Source organism: Sorex fumeus, unplaced genomic scaffold (assembly GCF_029834395.1).
Source record: "Sorex fumeus unplaced genomic scaffold, SorFum_2.1 ptg000063l, whole genome shotgun sequence".
Classification (NCBI taxonomy): Eukaryota; Metazoa; Chordata; class Mammalia; order Eulipotyphla; family Soricidae; genus Sorex; species Sorex fumeus.
In genome coordinates, this window is record NW_026606120.1 from 80,447,532 (window position 1) to 80,461,421 (window position 13,890).

The window sequence follows — 13,890 nt, forward strand, 5'->3', positions numbered from 1 at the left end:
TGAAAACGTCATTCTTTGGCCTCCCCCTCATGACTCAACATCCCTATGCTCAGACAATGAGAGCTGAGGGCCCAAGATCAGCCCCTCAGCCAAGAGGTGAAGAAAGGATCAGAGTAGTGTGTGACAGCTGGCTGGCTTGGCAGGACTTTCGAGCTAAGGGCTCTCTCCTTCCTGAGCTCCTTTTCCCAGACTCAGCTTTGTCTGGGGTTTTTGTTTTTGTTTTTATTTTTGTCTGGGAGGTGGGAGGGAAAGTAAAACTTGAATGTTTTAGTAAACTCCTCAGTAAAAACTCTGCGGATAATTTTGTAATTGTCAAGAAAAATGTATTTGATCATTCAAGTGATATCATTTTTCATATATTTGACCATCCAGAATTCCTGACTCCTCAAACCCATGGGTGTTCCCTAAAGCATTGGGAATGATAAAGGTGTCTTTGTTAACTTGATCCTTCCAGCCTGGTTGCCTAAGTGATTAGAGAGTGAGAACTTCCAGCTCCACCCCAAACACCTCTGGGAGGCCTCTGGAAAGGGACTGGAGCTAAATTTCAGTTGCCAATGGCCACTGAGAATGAAGCCATTGTGAAGACCCCACTCAGAGGGGCTTGGAGGAGCTTTCTGATTGGTGAGCCTGGTGGGGAGGCGTGCCCAGCATGCTCTGTGCTCTCCCCTCCTGACTAGCCCAATGCACCTCTTCCAACTGCTGATTCTGATCAGTCACCTTTATAATAAATTGGTGATCTACTGAGTCCCCAGGCTCCCAGAGACAGCATGTGAATGAAAAATGAAGTGTGGAGTGCGCTGTCTCGCCTCTGAAATGAACCACAGTTCGCTGTCACTTCATGCCCATTAGCATGACTAGACTCAGATAAAGGAGGAAAACCACATCTTGATAAGGACCTAGAGAAATGGGAACCCCGGTGCTGTGTGGGCAAGCCTGCACACTGGTGGGATCTCCGCAGACAGCAGCAGATACAGCAGGATCTCAAAATATTAACCAGAGAAATTCCACAAGATCCAGGAATTTGGATGTGAAAATTTCTCAGATGCCTGATCCTGGCTGAGGCCTCTGGAGCAATGTCAGGAGGAGGGTGGGCCCTACCCAAGCCCTGGCAGCAGCTGCCACCATGCCTCCAGCTGGACATGGACACCTCAGGATGGAACCTCACAGAGATGCTAACCTGCTGAAAACTGGGGCACCATCCGGGGTGCTGGGGATCGAACCCAGATCGGCCTTACCCACTGTACTATAGTCTCCAGCCTCCAGACTACCAATTTAACCAGAAATGCCAAATTTTTCCCCCCATAACTAACTCCTTTTCCTATGGTTCAATAAATTTTTTTAAAATCAATTCTGATTAAGATGACAGAGATATAGTACAGAAGGTAAGGCACTGGTTTTGCACACAGCTGATCCAAGGTTGATCCCTGACATCCAATACGGTCCCCTAAGCACCACCAGGAATGACCCCTGAGTGCAGAGCCAGGTGTCAGATGAGCACTTCCAGGTATGCCCCAAAGAACAAACAAGAGAAAAATTCTGATCACAACAGAACACATTTGAAAAGTATGTGGTCAGTTTCCCTGGTCACAGTGGCAGCTCCTGTGAAGAATGTCGATGTACCTTGACCTGAGGTCAGTGAGTAAAGGATTTGCAGGATGGGAGAATATGTATGTGGAGGAAAGTGAGTCTGAAGAAGTGATGAGTCTGAAAAGTTTGACCTCAAAATGGGGTCAATGGGACCAGTCTCCCCAGATTGCATGACCATACCAGAGTCACTAGAGGCTAGTGGAAAGCTGGGGTACTGCCAGTCAGTGTTAAAAGCATGCTCAGGGACTCACTGTCAAATCCCCTGAATGCATGGTGTCATCCACCCCACCCCACAGTCTCCTGGCTGCAAATCCAGTATCAGGTGCTCCCTGAGGAAGCAGTATAAGGATGAGGGAAAGGAAGGGTCCTGTATTGCCCAGGGTATAATCACAACCCCACAAAAAGTAAAAGGTAAAACAAGTAATTATAGAGGTCAAGGCAAAATGTCAGGATAAAAGGTATTCTAGAGTCCAGAAATACATCATAGCATCACCATCCATCCATCCATCCATTTATCCATCCATTCATCCTTCCATCCATTTATTCATCCTCCTATCTATCTGCCTATCCATCCATCTGCTCATCCATTCATCCATCCATTCAGCCATCTATCCATCCTTCCATTCATCTCCCTGTCTGCCAATTCAACCCTCTGCTCATCCATCCATACTTCTATCCATTCATCCATACTTCTATCCATCCATCCTTCTATCCATCCTTGTATCCATCCATCCATCCTTTCGTCCATCCATCCGTCTGTCCATACATCCATACATTCATTTGTCCTTCCATCTATCCACCCCCCCCAAACTCAAGATGATCTCAGCCTGTGGAGGGAGGGAAACCTCCTTAGTCTCTGGCCCGGGTTCCAGGGTAGGTCCATTGGAGATACATTACCAAGGAGAGTGCGACAAGTTCCTGCCTAAAAGTCAAGGTCTCTGTTTCTCCTCTTGGCTCTGACACTAACTAGTTGTGTGAAAACATTGTATGGTTTGATCATCCTGCATCTCAGTTTTCTCACCTGTCAGATGGGGACATTTGGATCCAAGGGAGGGTGGGGGCTTTTCAGCTGACATTCCATGGCTGATCCTCCAGCCCTGATGTCACAATGCGGAGCGTGATCGTGATTGGCCTACAGCGTCACCCAGCTCTGCTGCTCTCTTGGCCATGGGCACAAGATGGACTTGCCCTGGATTTTCCCTCCTTGTCTTCTTCTGTTACGGGCAGCTCTTGCCATGGCTCAGGACTGAGGGTGATTTGACCTTCGGGAACATAAATGAGAAAGAGATCAAACCCCAGGCACAAGGGGTTCAGGAAGGGAAAAACGCCTCCAAAAGTGAATGTGCGAACACAACAGAAAATTTCTACAGTGACTCCGCAGCATCTGACTTCCTGCAGTATTATGATAATACAGCTCAGCTCGTATGGAACGAGCTCGAGGAGGCTACTTGGAACTATATTACCAACATTACCAAGAAAAATCGAGAGCAGATGGTGTGGTACCAACTGTGCCCCAGTTCCTCTCCTCTTGCTCCCTCTGGAGTCACGGTGTGGGTGGGGGTGAGGGGAAGGGATCCCTACCTACTGCCCACCCTGTCCAGAGCTAGAGGGAAAAGATATCCCGATGTCAAAGCAATTGGCAAGCTTGAGGCCTCTTGGAGACCCCAAATACCTTCTGGGCGAGAATCTCTTGTTTCTGTTCCCTTGTGCTTATTAACCACCTCCTTGCTTTTAAGGGTCCAGGCTTCCTCCCTTCTCCCTTCTGTTCAGTGTGAACCCTAATGGGATGCAGGGGGTGGGAGTGGGGATTTGGGGAGGAAGGTAAGCTCCAAAGATCCCTTCCACCACTTCCCACAACAAATATGCGGCCCTTCTTTCCAGCTGCAAAAAGAGGTAGAGAAGTCGCAGCACATGCTGTACTTTGGCACCCGAGCCCGCCTGTTTAAGATCCCTGCCATCCAAGACCCCACACTAAAGCGCATGCTGAGTAAGCTGCAGAACTTAGAGAAAGCAGCCCTGCCCCAGGACGAGCTCCGGGAGGTGATGGACGGAGCCCCCAGGTCTCCAGGCACATGCTCCCCACCCCCAGGGTGGGAGGGCTGGCTGCATGGGGAGCCAGAGTGTCTGGGTAGGAGGGAGGTTGGGGGTGGGGGGGGCAGCACTTCCTGGGGGCAGGGTGGGGACCGGGAGGGAAGCTGCCGGCCTCAGCATCTCCCTCCTGGTTGGGTCCTGGCACGGACCTGCCCTGGGTGACACCTGTCTCCCCAGTATAACCAGCTGCTGGCCAACATGGAGACAGCATATAGCATGGCTCAGGTGTGTCTGAATGAAGGACCATGCCTGGACCTGGAACCGGGTGAGTGCCCAAGGTCCTCCCCCAGCCTCTCCCCATCCTTCTCTTCTTCTCAACTCCCTCCTGGGCAGGTGAGGGCAGAAAGGCAGGAGTGTGTGTGTGTGTGTGTGTGTGTGTGTGTGTGTGTGTCTGTGTGTGCGAACATGCGTGTGTGTTTATGTGTGTTGGGGGGGCTCATCTGGTCTCCTTTTTGTGGGTCCAGACCTCATTGAGATCATGGCCAACTCCCGAGACCACCAGGAGCTGCTGTGGGTCTGGCAGAGCTGGCGAGATGCCGTGGGGTTCCAAGTTCGTACCGCCTTTGAGCGCTACGTGCAACTCAGCAACCTGATGGCAAACCTCAACGGTGAGTGTCCCCACCCCCACCCTGGGCAGGGCAGATGGGAGGAGCCTCTGCAGCAGAAGCAGAGAGCAGGCATCACCAGCTGACTGCCACCCGGAGCCAGACAAACAAGAAGGCATAGTGCTCACCAGTCTTGGTGGGCTCAGGAAGACCTTTCGAGATCGTCCATCTGTCCTTCTGTCCATCCAAGTCTGAAGGCTTGGATGGCTGAGCATGACCATGGGGCGAGAGGCCACAGTTCGTCTGAGCGCAGAACTTCACTGGTCCTGATCTGCTCCCATCACAGACAGTAGCTACGGGGCAATTTGTTCCCATTTGGCAAGCTTAGGTTCCAGGAATCAGGGAGGCCGAGGCGGTGACCTGGGTCGGATACTGCCAGGGTGAGGGCACCCCTGACCCCCCTTTTCTGTCCTAGGTTACAAAGACATGGGGGCCATGTGGCAGGGTGCCTACGAGTGGGAGACGCTGGAAGAAGACCTGGACGATCTCTACCAACAGCTACTGCCACTCTACCTGAACCTGCATGCCTACGTGCGCCGCGCCCTGCACCGCTTCTACGGGCCCCAGATCATCGGGCTGAGGAGCCCCATCCCCGCCCACCTGCTGGGTAAGGTCCAGGACACAGTGGAGGTGGCTGGCAGAGGCTCTGGGAGGCCGAGGGGCATATGAGGGGAGACATGGATTCCTACCTCCCTCAGCCTCTCCATTCCCCCTTCCAGGGAATATGTGGGCTCAGTCCTGGGTCAACATCTTAGACCTGGTCCTTCCCTTCCCGGAGAAACCCCTGGAAGACATCACCAAGACCATGAAAGACCAGGTCAGCGCCTGACTTCGTCCCATACCTACCTTCAGGCACCCCTGGGCTGAGAGGGCCGGATCCTCACACCCCTCCTCTCGCTCCCAGCACTGGAAACCCTTGAAAATGTTTGAAGAGGCTGACAAATTCTTTGTCTCCCTGGGCATGATACCTGCTCCGCCCGAGTTCTGGAAAAAGTCCATGCTGGAGAGACCCACGGACGGGCGGGAAGTTGAGTGCCACACCTCTGCCTGGGACTTTTATAATGGCAAGGACTTCAGGTACTGGCCTGCGGATCCCCACCCAACAAGACGCCTCCAGCACCTCTGCTCCTCACCCCTTCTCTCCCCTGGTTTGAGTGGAACCACCCCCAGTCAGGAGGGAGAAAGCTCACAGGGTATCCCTGTGCTCTTTGACCCCTGCCCTTTAACCCTAGGATAAAGAAGTGCACCGAAGTGTCCATAGAAGACCTGATGTCCATCTTCCACCAGATGGGCCATATCCAGTACTACCTGCAGTACAGGAACCTTTCCATAATCTTCCGCTCAGGCGCCAACCCAGCCTTTGTAGAGGCTGTAGGGTCAGTGGTCACCCTCTCGGCCTTCTCCCACAAGCACTTGGTCAACAGAGGCCTGCTGACCCATCAGCACCAGGATGCAGGTGACTGGGACCCAGAGTGTCTGCACAAGGCTGCTCGAGCCTGCAGCTCCAGCCAGGGTCTCTGCAGACAAAACGAGGGGCATGGGAGTGGGAGGAAGGGGAGGTCACAAGCCACCCCCTGACTGTACCCCCTTCCCCAGAGGAGGAGGTCAATTTCCTGATGGGCGTTGCCCTGGACAAGATCGCCTTCATCCCCTTTGCCTACCTCATGGACTTGTATCGTTGGAAGATCTTTGATGGCAGCATCAAATCGAGTGTCTACAATCAGGAGTGGTGGAACCTCAGGTGGGAAGGGAGGCTGCTCGGGCTCTCCAGCACCTCCCAGAGACCACATGCTACCTTTCTGAGGACCAGACTTGAGACCCAGTGGGTGGAGGGCAGGGGACGCCCCAGGAGAGTGGGAGTTCCTTGCTGGCATCAGCCTAAAGTCCCCCAGGTGAGATGACCAGGCTATGTGTGCATACGCAACGCTTCCTATTGAATCTGGCATCAGCCCTGAGCAAACCTGACCATCCCTCTAGGGACCCTCCAGGGTCTTCCCTCCTTCGCTCATTCCTCTCCTGCCCCCTTCCTCCCTCCCTCTCTCCCTCCATCTGGGGCAGTGTTCAGGCTTACCCCTGGTTGTATGCTCAGCAATCACTCCTAGTGGTGCTTACAGAACCATACGGGGTGCCAGTGATGGAACTTAACTAAAGGCCCTACCCACTGTCCTATTTCTCCAGCCCCATGACACTCTTCTTATTGGTTCTTCTTATGGCATGAAACCTCCAGGGCAATCAGTCTGCAAACGTTCCCCCTTCTCAAGGCTGCTGGCCTGGCTCCTGTCTGTGTTCCTGGAAACCCAGCTGAGAGAGCCCTAGTGGGTCCTGCAGGCCCCACACTCACTTCCCAGTGTCTCCTTTCATACTCAGCCCCCAGCGCCAGGGCCTGACAGTGGCGGTGCTGCCCCCATGCAGGTCCCGTCTGGATAGCTGTGCATGTGCGTTGAAAGGAAAAGGCACTGGGATCCCTGCTGGGTGGCACCATCCAACCCCTGCTTTCTCTGCCAGGTTGAAATACCAAGGCCTGTGCCCCCCAGTTCCTCGGTCAGAGGATGACTTTGATCCAGGTGCCAAGTTCCACATTTCTGCCAGCATACCCTACATCCGGTAAAGGTCTGGGCTCTGCCAGTGTTGGGGGGCCCTGCTCACCACATCCTGGTGGGCTACTCAGCCTCTGGGGGCCAGGCCCTGAAATTGCCCCCTTAGATTTTTCCATCTGCTCCTAGGTGGGGAGGCACAGCCAAGAGGAGTATTCTGAACCCTCTGCCGTTCTGAGAGAGTGGGGGCAAGGGAGGCAAAGGCTGACATGTCTGTGGGTTCCCACGTGAGCAAGGAGAGTCCTTGCAGTCCACCAGGGCCAGCCCAAGGGGGGCCTTGCAGGAGGGGCCTCGGACCTGCTGTGACTTGAGCAGTGGCCCTCGTGGATGCTGTGTGTGGGGGTGCCCAGAGTCCAGTGGCTCTGGCTTCCCACCCTTGACACCCACTCCCCAGCCTGCCCTCATGTTCCTCTACTCAGGTACTTCATCAGCCTCGTGCTCCAGTTCCAGTTCCATGAGGCACTGTGCAAGGCCTCGGGCCACACGGGCCCCCTGCACCAGTGTGACATCTACGGCTCGAAGATGGCAGGGAAGCTGCTAGAGTGAGTGCCCCCCAGCACCTGCACCCCAACTGAGTGTCACCCCAACTGAGTCCTCCCCCTGCCAGACTGCATCTCCTAGAGGCCTGTTCCCTCAGTGTAATCTTCCTGCTAACACACACACACATAGGCACACATAGACACATACAAGCACACACTGGCACATATAGGCATGCCGCACAGATGCACATACAGGTGTGCCAGATACAGACACATAGGCACACACAAGCACATACATGCACACATAGGCACACATAGACACACACACACAGGCATACACAGGTGTGCCACACATAGGCGTGCACTGGTATACCACACACATGCACACACAGACACACAGGCATGCCCACACATGCATAAGCCCACATGGACACACCCACACTCAGTCACACACACTCATACCCACAGACACTCCCACACTTAAACACGCACACCATACCCACACAGCCATACTCACAAGTAATTGTATCCTTTGTACACTCTCACATGAAATCACACACTCTTACACATTCACAATCTCTTCCACTTACATAGGCACTCTCACATGTTTTCATACTCCATACGCAGGCTCACACATGCACTAACACACTCACCCACACATGCACACACTCTTGTGCACACACATGCCCTCACACTCACACATGCACTTAACTCATGCACACACACATTTGCACACACAACACAACTCAAGCACTCACGCACACACTCATGCCCACACATGCAACTGCACACACACTTATGCACACCTGCTGTCAATCGTGGTCTCAGAAGGAAAATAAGCGCCAGGCCGAGTCCTTCATTCTTGCTGTGTGAGCTGTTCGCCTTCCCCTCTGCAGCAATGCATGCACGTGTGACTTGGGAGCCCTCGGCTTCCCCTCTTTCTCTCTTGGGGATAGGAATGCCCCAAAGAGCACTCCCGTGGCCTGGAGGCCCTTTCAGGAGATTCTCTGCACCCAGGCAAGAGGCTCAATGTGAGAAGCAGAGGGGGGTGGTGCCCTGAGGTCTGTGGTGGTAGGGATCACCCACAAGCAGTTCTGGGACTGGGGCCACACCCAGCAGTGCTCAGGGGCATTCAGGGCTGCACCCTGCAGTGTTCAGGAGACTCCGTGGTGCCAGGGATTAATCCTGGATCAACCACATGCTAGGGCTGTGCCTTGATTTCTGTACTATGTCTCCAGCCCTTTCCCACCTCACTGGAAAGTACCTGGACCCAGTTCCCAGCTGATGCAGTCTGTCTTCACATCATCCTATGGCTGTGCTCTGTCAGCCCAGGGCTCTGGGCCCTCTGTCCAAGTCTCTGTTTCTGTGCTCAGTGTCCGACCCATCCTTCCTATTCCTGCCTCAGCAACCTTGGTGCTGGGGCCTGCAGCAAACCCAGAGGCGGGGCAGCGCTTACTAGTACAGACTGGGTGCCTGGTGAGCCTGTGCAGAACCCTCCTGCCAGTGGCTCAGGTCTTCTCTAAGAGGCAGCTCTTAGCCTCACTTCTCAGAGATGATACTCCTCGGCATGCGAGCCATGGCTCATATGGGAGAGCAGCCTTTGAACCCCAACTCTGGAGCATACTCTCTTGCCTCTGGTGGTTTCCCTTTGTCACAGGTGTCTGGGAGGTTAGACCTAGATCCACTGGTTCCGAGATCAGAGCTTACCTGCTTCCTGGGTGCATTCTTCCAAGGAATTTCAATAAGTCCACTTCCCTAATTGGTCAAGGTCATCTTCATCTTTACTCCTGCCTCCCTGAGGACTAACAAAGCCACATAATTTAGTATCTTTGCAACTTTAATGAGCAAATTTGTGATTCTACCATGCAGTCTGCCAGCAGTCGGTCAGATGGGGTTGCAAGACTGATCCCCCGACCCTGGCTGGGCTCCCTGGAATCTGCACCCCGCCTGCCTACTGTCACCCTCATCCATCCATCTGTTGGCTTTTCCTTGCTTCCACATTGCAGGGGGCCAGTCCGGTCCCCTGCTCAGGCTTGAGTCGTTCAGTCCACTGGAATATCAGGGCCCTCTCCACACTCTGCATTCATGTCATGGGGGCCTGTCATTTAGGATGATCAGGAAGCACTGACTTGTGCACATGCCTTCTAGCAAGGCTGGCATCCGGAGCCATCAAGGGCCATAACCTGGGAACAGAGTGGTGCGGGGAGGAAAGGTGGGCGTTGGCAAGCAGAGAGGCCCTGGAAGTTGTGCAGGAAATGGAGGAGAGAGTTGTCTCCCCGTGCAGGAGTACCAGACTGAGCAGGTTCTGAAGAAACCTCTAGATAGACTCACTGTGAACTCGGTCTTTATCCCTGGAGGGCTGGGACCATGCACCTAAGTCATGCCTGGTACTGTCAAGGCCTCAGCACTGGTCATCATCACAACCCTTCCTGATCCCCCTCCCTCCTGCAGTTCATGGATGGGATTTCGGCAACCATTTTCCTGGTCCATAGGCAGAGGGGAGGTCTGAGGAAAGGGGGATGTGGCAAGTTTCGACAGGGCGCAAGAGACAGCTGAGGAATGGGGAGCTGGGAGCAGAGAAGGGGATGGCAAGATTGCAAGGCAGCTATTCAGTCAAATGACCTTAGAATTTGATTTGCTGCTTTTTGTGCATCTCCTTTAGGGGGAATTTCCCAGAGCCAGCCTCTGGCCAAAGGGAGAGGAGGGTACAAGGAGATGGGGTCCTGCCATGGGGTCTAACAAGCCCAGGAGTGCATTGAAGATGGCAGGCAGTAGTGCTCTGGGTTCCCTCTGTAAAGCTTAAATGCTGCCACAGAGCCTCTGGATTGGGGTCTAGCCCAAGTCCCACCCACCCTGGAGGACTGGTTTGAAATAGGCAGGTTTTCCCCTTCACCTACCCACTCCCACCACCAGCGCCTCCACATTCTTCCTTTCTCCCACGATCAAGCATCTGATAAAATCCTCTTACCTAAAATTAGTTCTGGGGTTCCTTCCATTTATCTTTTCATCTTGACGGCTTGGCTTCCATTTCTCTAGGAACTAAATCTCCCACCTAGTTCCTGACGAGGGTCAGCAGACCTTCTTTCCCCAATTCACTCTTCCCTGGTGTTTGGCGAGACAGATGTAAGTCTGGTGAGCACCATAGGCAGCTGGTGAGTCTTCACCTGCTATTTCCACTGGCCACGGAGCTGAGGTAGAGTTGACATCCAAGGTTCAGGCATAGCATCACTGAGTCTTGAACCTGGCTGCTGTTGATCTGAACCCCACACTCTGACTCCTGGGCCTCGGGTCCTGAAGCAGGTTGGGAAAGGCTCAGCCCCTGTGTTCATCTTTCTCCAAAGAAAGGCCTGGAATTCTGGTTCAGGACCCTTGTCCCTGGGCTTTGAGCCCCTGCTGCCCAGCACGATATTGGAACACTTATGCCTTCTGCTGGTGGTCCTTAGAGAGCATCCAACACGTGTTATTGGTCTAATCCTTCAGGGGCCCAAAGAATTGCTGTCCTGTGACCCTGAGCACTCTAGGAAACAGTCTTGTGTGTATGTTGGAGCCTGGAAATCCTCATGTCATGGCCATAGATATGAAAAATGATCAGAATCCCAACTAGCAGTCCAGAGTATTATCTACCCACTACTCTCCCTCTCAAGCATTGTGTTTGTCTAATGTCACCACCATACTAGATCTGGGGACTATTATTGCCTCCATCTCTGGAGACAGAAACAGGCTCATAAATGTCAAAGTACTTGTCCATGGTCACACAGCAGGGTGATAGTACAATGGGTAGTACAATGTGATAGTACAATGGGTAGGGCTCTTGCCTTGCATGTGGCCTGCCTGGATTAATCTCTGGCACCCTATATGGTCACCTGAGCTTACCAGAAATGATCCCTGAATGCAGAGACAGGAGTAAGCCCTGAACACCACCGGATGTGGCCAAAAACACAAACACAAACAAAAAAGGTTGTACAAGACCTCGATGACATACTTAAACCCAGATCTTTCAGAGTTCATGGTTTTGTATTCTATGCCGGGTCTGGGGATGAGAAGCAAAATCTGGGGCTTGTCCAGAGGGTGTCAGGTGCACCAGCCAAGCCCTTACATGGCCTCACTGCATTCCCACCTTCCCAGGGATGTCCTCAAGCTGGGCTCAAGTAAGCCCTGGCCCGAGGTCCTGGAAATGATGACCGGAGAGGATAAGCTATCTGCACATGCCCTTCTGTCCTACTTCAAGCCCCTCCTGAACTGGCTGGTGAATGAGAACGTGAAGCAAGGAGAGATCCTGGGCTGGCCTGACTTCGCATGTACCTTTGAAGGTTTGAGCAGAGCCAGTTCAGCCCCCAATTCCTACCCCAACCCGCCCTGGGCCAGCCTCTCCCTTAACCTAGTCTTAGCCCCTAACCCACCTGTGTCCTGACTTTCCCACGTATCTGCTGCTGTGTGAGCCTGAATGTGCCTGCTGTGGTCTGGGTCATGATCCCAGCCTATGCCCTAGCCCCTGATCTAGTCAATTCCTTGAATGTGTCCTGTCAAACTGCTGAGCTGGCATCTCAGCACTGGTTCCCAAGTTGCCTTGTTACAGCCCCATGGAGACACTGTTGGGTCCCTCAGGATAGAGAGCCCCATGGCCTCCCAATTCTTCCTCTTCCTGCTCCTCTTTTTCCTCTTCATTTTAGAGCAGTCAATGCCTTTTTGGGGTGGGCACATCTGGCGATATTCAGGGGTTACCGCTGGCACTGCACTCTGAAATTACTCCTGGTGCTGTTTGGGGTACCATATGAGGTGCCATGGATGGAACCCGAGTTGGCTGCATGCAAAGCAAGCATCTTACCCATTGTACTATTGCCCCAACCCCCAGTCAATGCCTTTAGCTATGGCTGAGTAGCAGTTAGATTAATTCTGATTGCTATGGGGCACCCTATGACCCCCTTCCTAGTTTGACCACCTACACCTCCCCCATCCCCTACGTCTTCCACAGAACTAAACACGGACAAAATAAGCTTCCTGGGTTACCAAGAGACCCCTGAGCAGTCCAGCGCCTGGCAGTGGGTCTTGCTGACTCTGTGCCTTATCATGACCCTGGTGGCCATACTACTGGCCTACAGGCTGTTCTCCAAGGAAAAAGATTCCCTTGGAGGGAATCAGAAGAGCCAATCTGAACAGGAGAAAAGCAAAGACCAGGGTTCCAACGCCTACTTCCTAGGCGTAGCCATGGAGCCTCAACAGGTCCTCAGAAGACAGTGGTTTATGCTGGCCTGCTGCATCATCCTGATGCTGTGTTTGGTTGCCTTGGTCGTTTGGAAGATCACTTATCACGGCAGGACGCGTCCATGGATGAAAGCTAATTGGTGGAGCTGGGACTAAGTCAGTGCAACTGGTGAGGTTGGGGGCAGGAGGAGGGTGGCCAAGCCAGAGGGGCAGGGCAGGGGAGGAGACAGCCTAGTCGCAACTGGGTGCAGCTGTGGAAGGCTTGAGTGCGTGGGCATGAGGGTGGGAGAATATTTGTAATTTTATGTTGATGAACATATGTCTGTAAGGTCATGCGCACTCGTGACTGACTCTGTGTGTGCCCTGGGTTAAGGTCAGCCTCCTCCTCTTAAAGTGTTCATGAACCAGGGTTTAGCAAACCACTGAAGGTGTTTCTCCAGACCAGGCCCCCAGACCAGTTCATCCCCAGAACTCGTTCTTCACATCACTTGGTTTCTTTCAGGAGCCCAACTAGACTAGGATTGCAGTGCCCACGCCACAACTACTCTGGGAAAAAAACAGAACACAGCTGCAGAGCCCTCAACAGGGGTATTCAGAGAGAACCGACATTCCCTTACTAATCCTTGCTGCCCAGTTGATGTGCTCTGCACACACTTGCACACTCTGGATATGCCGTGTCCATGTTTCTCCTGATCCCCTGACCTGCCCTGTGAGAGGTTTCAGAATCAGGCCTCCAGCCCCCAAAGCTGCCCTGTGGCCTTCTGAGATACAAGCAGCCTCACAAGCTGCCCCATGGCCCTCCCTGCCCCACTCAAGACCCTCCCGAATGGAGACAGTGGGTAGCTGGGCCCGGAGCCAGGCTTGATTAATGATTGACTTCTTTAATATTTAAACAAAGCTCATCTGCAGCCACTCTGTTCCGGAGATGGGCTTGTTCAGCACACACACCTGCTGCCCAGCCTGTTGCCCTGGGAATCGATCACAGGACAAACAGCACCTTTTCAGGGAGGGACAAGCTGCAGGGGGACATTTGGAAAATAAATACTCTAGGGACAGCATGGGCAGAAAGTGAGGAGGTCTCTGGTTCTGCCCCTTCTAGCCCTTTCTTTCCAGGCTGGAGGAGGCCTGCCCTGGGGCCGCCACATCTGAGAGGGGGTCTTGGGTTTGGACTAAAGTCCCTGGCACTCCTAGAGTCTGAGGGTCGAGACATTAGGGAAGGTTTAAAGAAAGTGACATCACAGCTGGCGACCAGACCCAAACCTCCAGTTGAGATGGTGGGAGGGTGGCGTCAAACTGGAACTGACTCTCTAGATTAAAGACTGAGATCACCAC

General features: G+C 53.3%; 1 protein-coding gene across 1 annotated transcript; it reads left to right on the forward strand.

Moving 5' to 3' along the window:
- The first annotated feature begins 2,754 nt into the window (after nucleotides 1–2,754).
- Nucleotides 2,755–12,714, forward strand: LOC130035098 (angiotensin-converting enzyme-like protein Ace3). Its single transcript, XM_056126578.1, has 13 exons — nucleotides 2,755–3,081; nucleotides 3,469–3,627; nucleotides 3,856–3,943; nucleotides 4,143–4,286; nucleotides 4,699–4,890; nucleotides 5,003–5,100; nucleotides 5,188–5,360; nucleotides 5,516–5,739; nucleotides 5,880–6,024; nucleotides 6,789–6,887; nucleotides 7,297–7,419; nucleotides 11,482–11,666; nucleotides 12,329–12,714. The coding sequence occupies exons 1-13, from the start codon at nucleotides 2,755–2,757 to the stop codon at nucleotides 12,712–12,714; spliced, it is 2,343 nt and encodes a 780-aa protein (XP_055982553.1).
- The last annotated feature ends 1,176 nt before the right edge of the window (nucleotides 12,715–13,890 follow it).

What these genes read in the sequence shown, in the direction of transcription:
- LOC130035098 (XM_056126578.1), top strand. Translation starts at nt 2,755, where the DNA reads ATGGGCACAAGATGGACTTGCCCTGGATTTTCCCTCCTTGTCTTCTTC. An exon ending in AGAAAAATCGAGAGCAGATG is followed by an intron (nt 3,082 to 3,468) that starts GTGTGGTACCAA and finishes CCTTCTTTCCAG; the next exon opens with CTGCAAAAAGAGGTAGAGAA. An exon ending in CCCAGGACGAGCTCCGGGAG is followed by an intron (nt 3,628 to 3,855) that starts GTGATGGACGGA and finishes CTGTCTCCCCAG; the next exon opens with TATAACCAGCTGCTGGCCAA.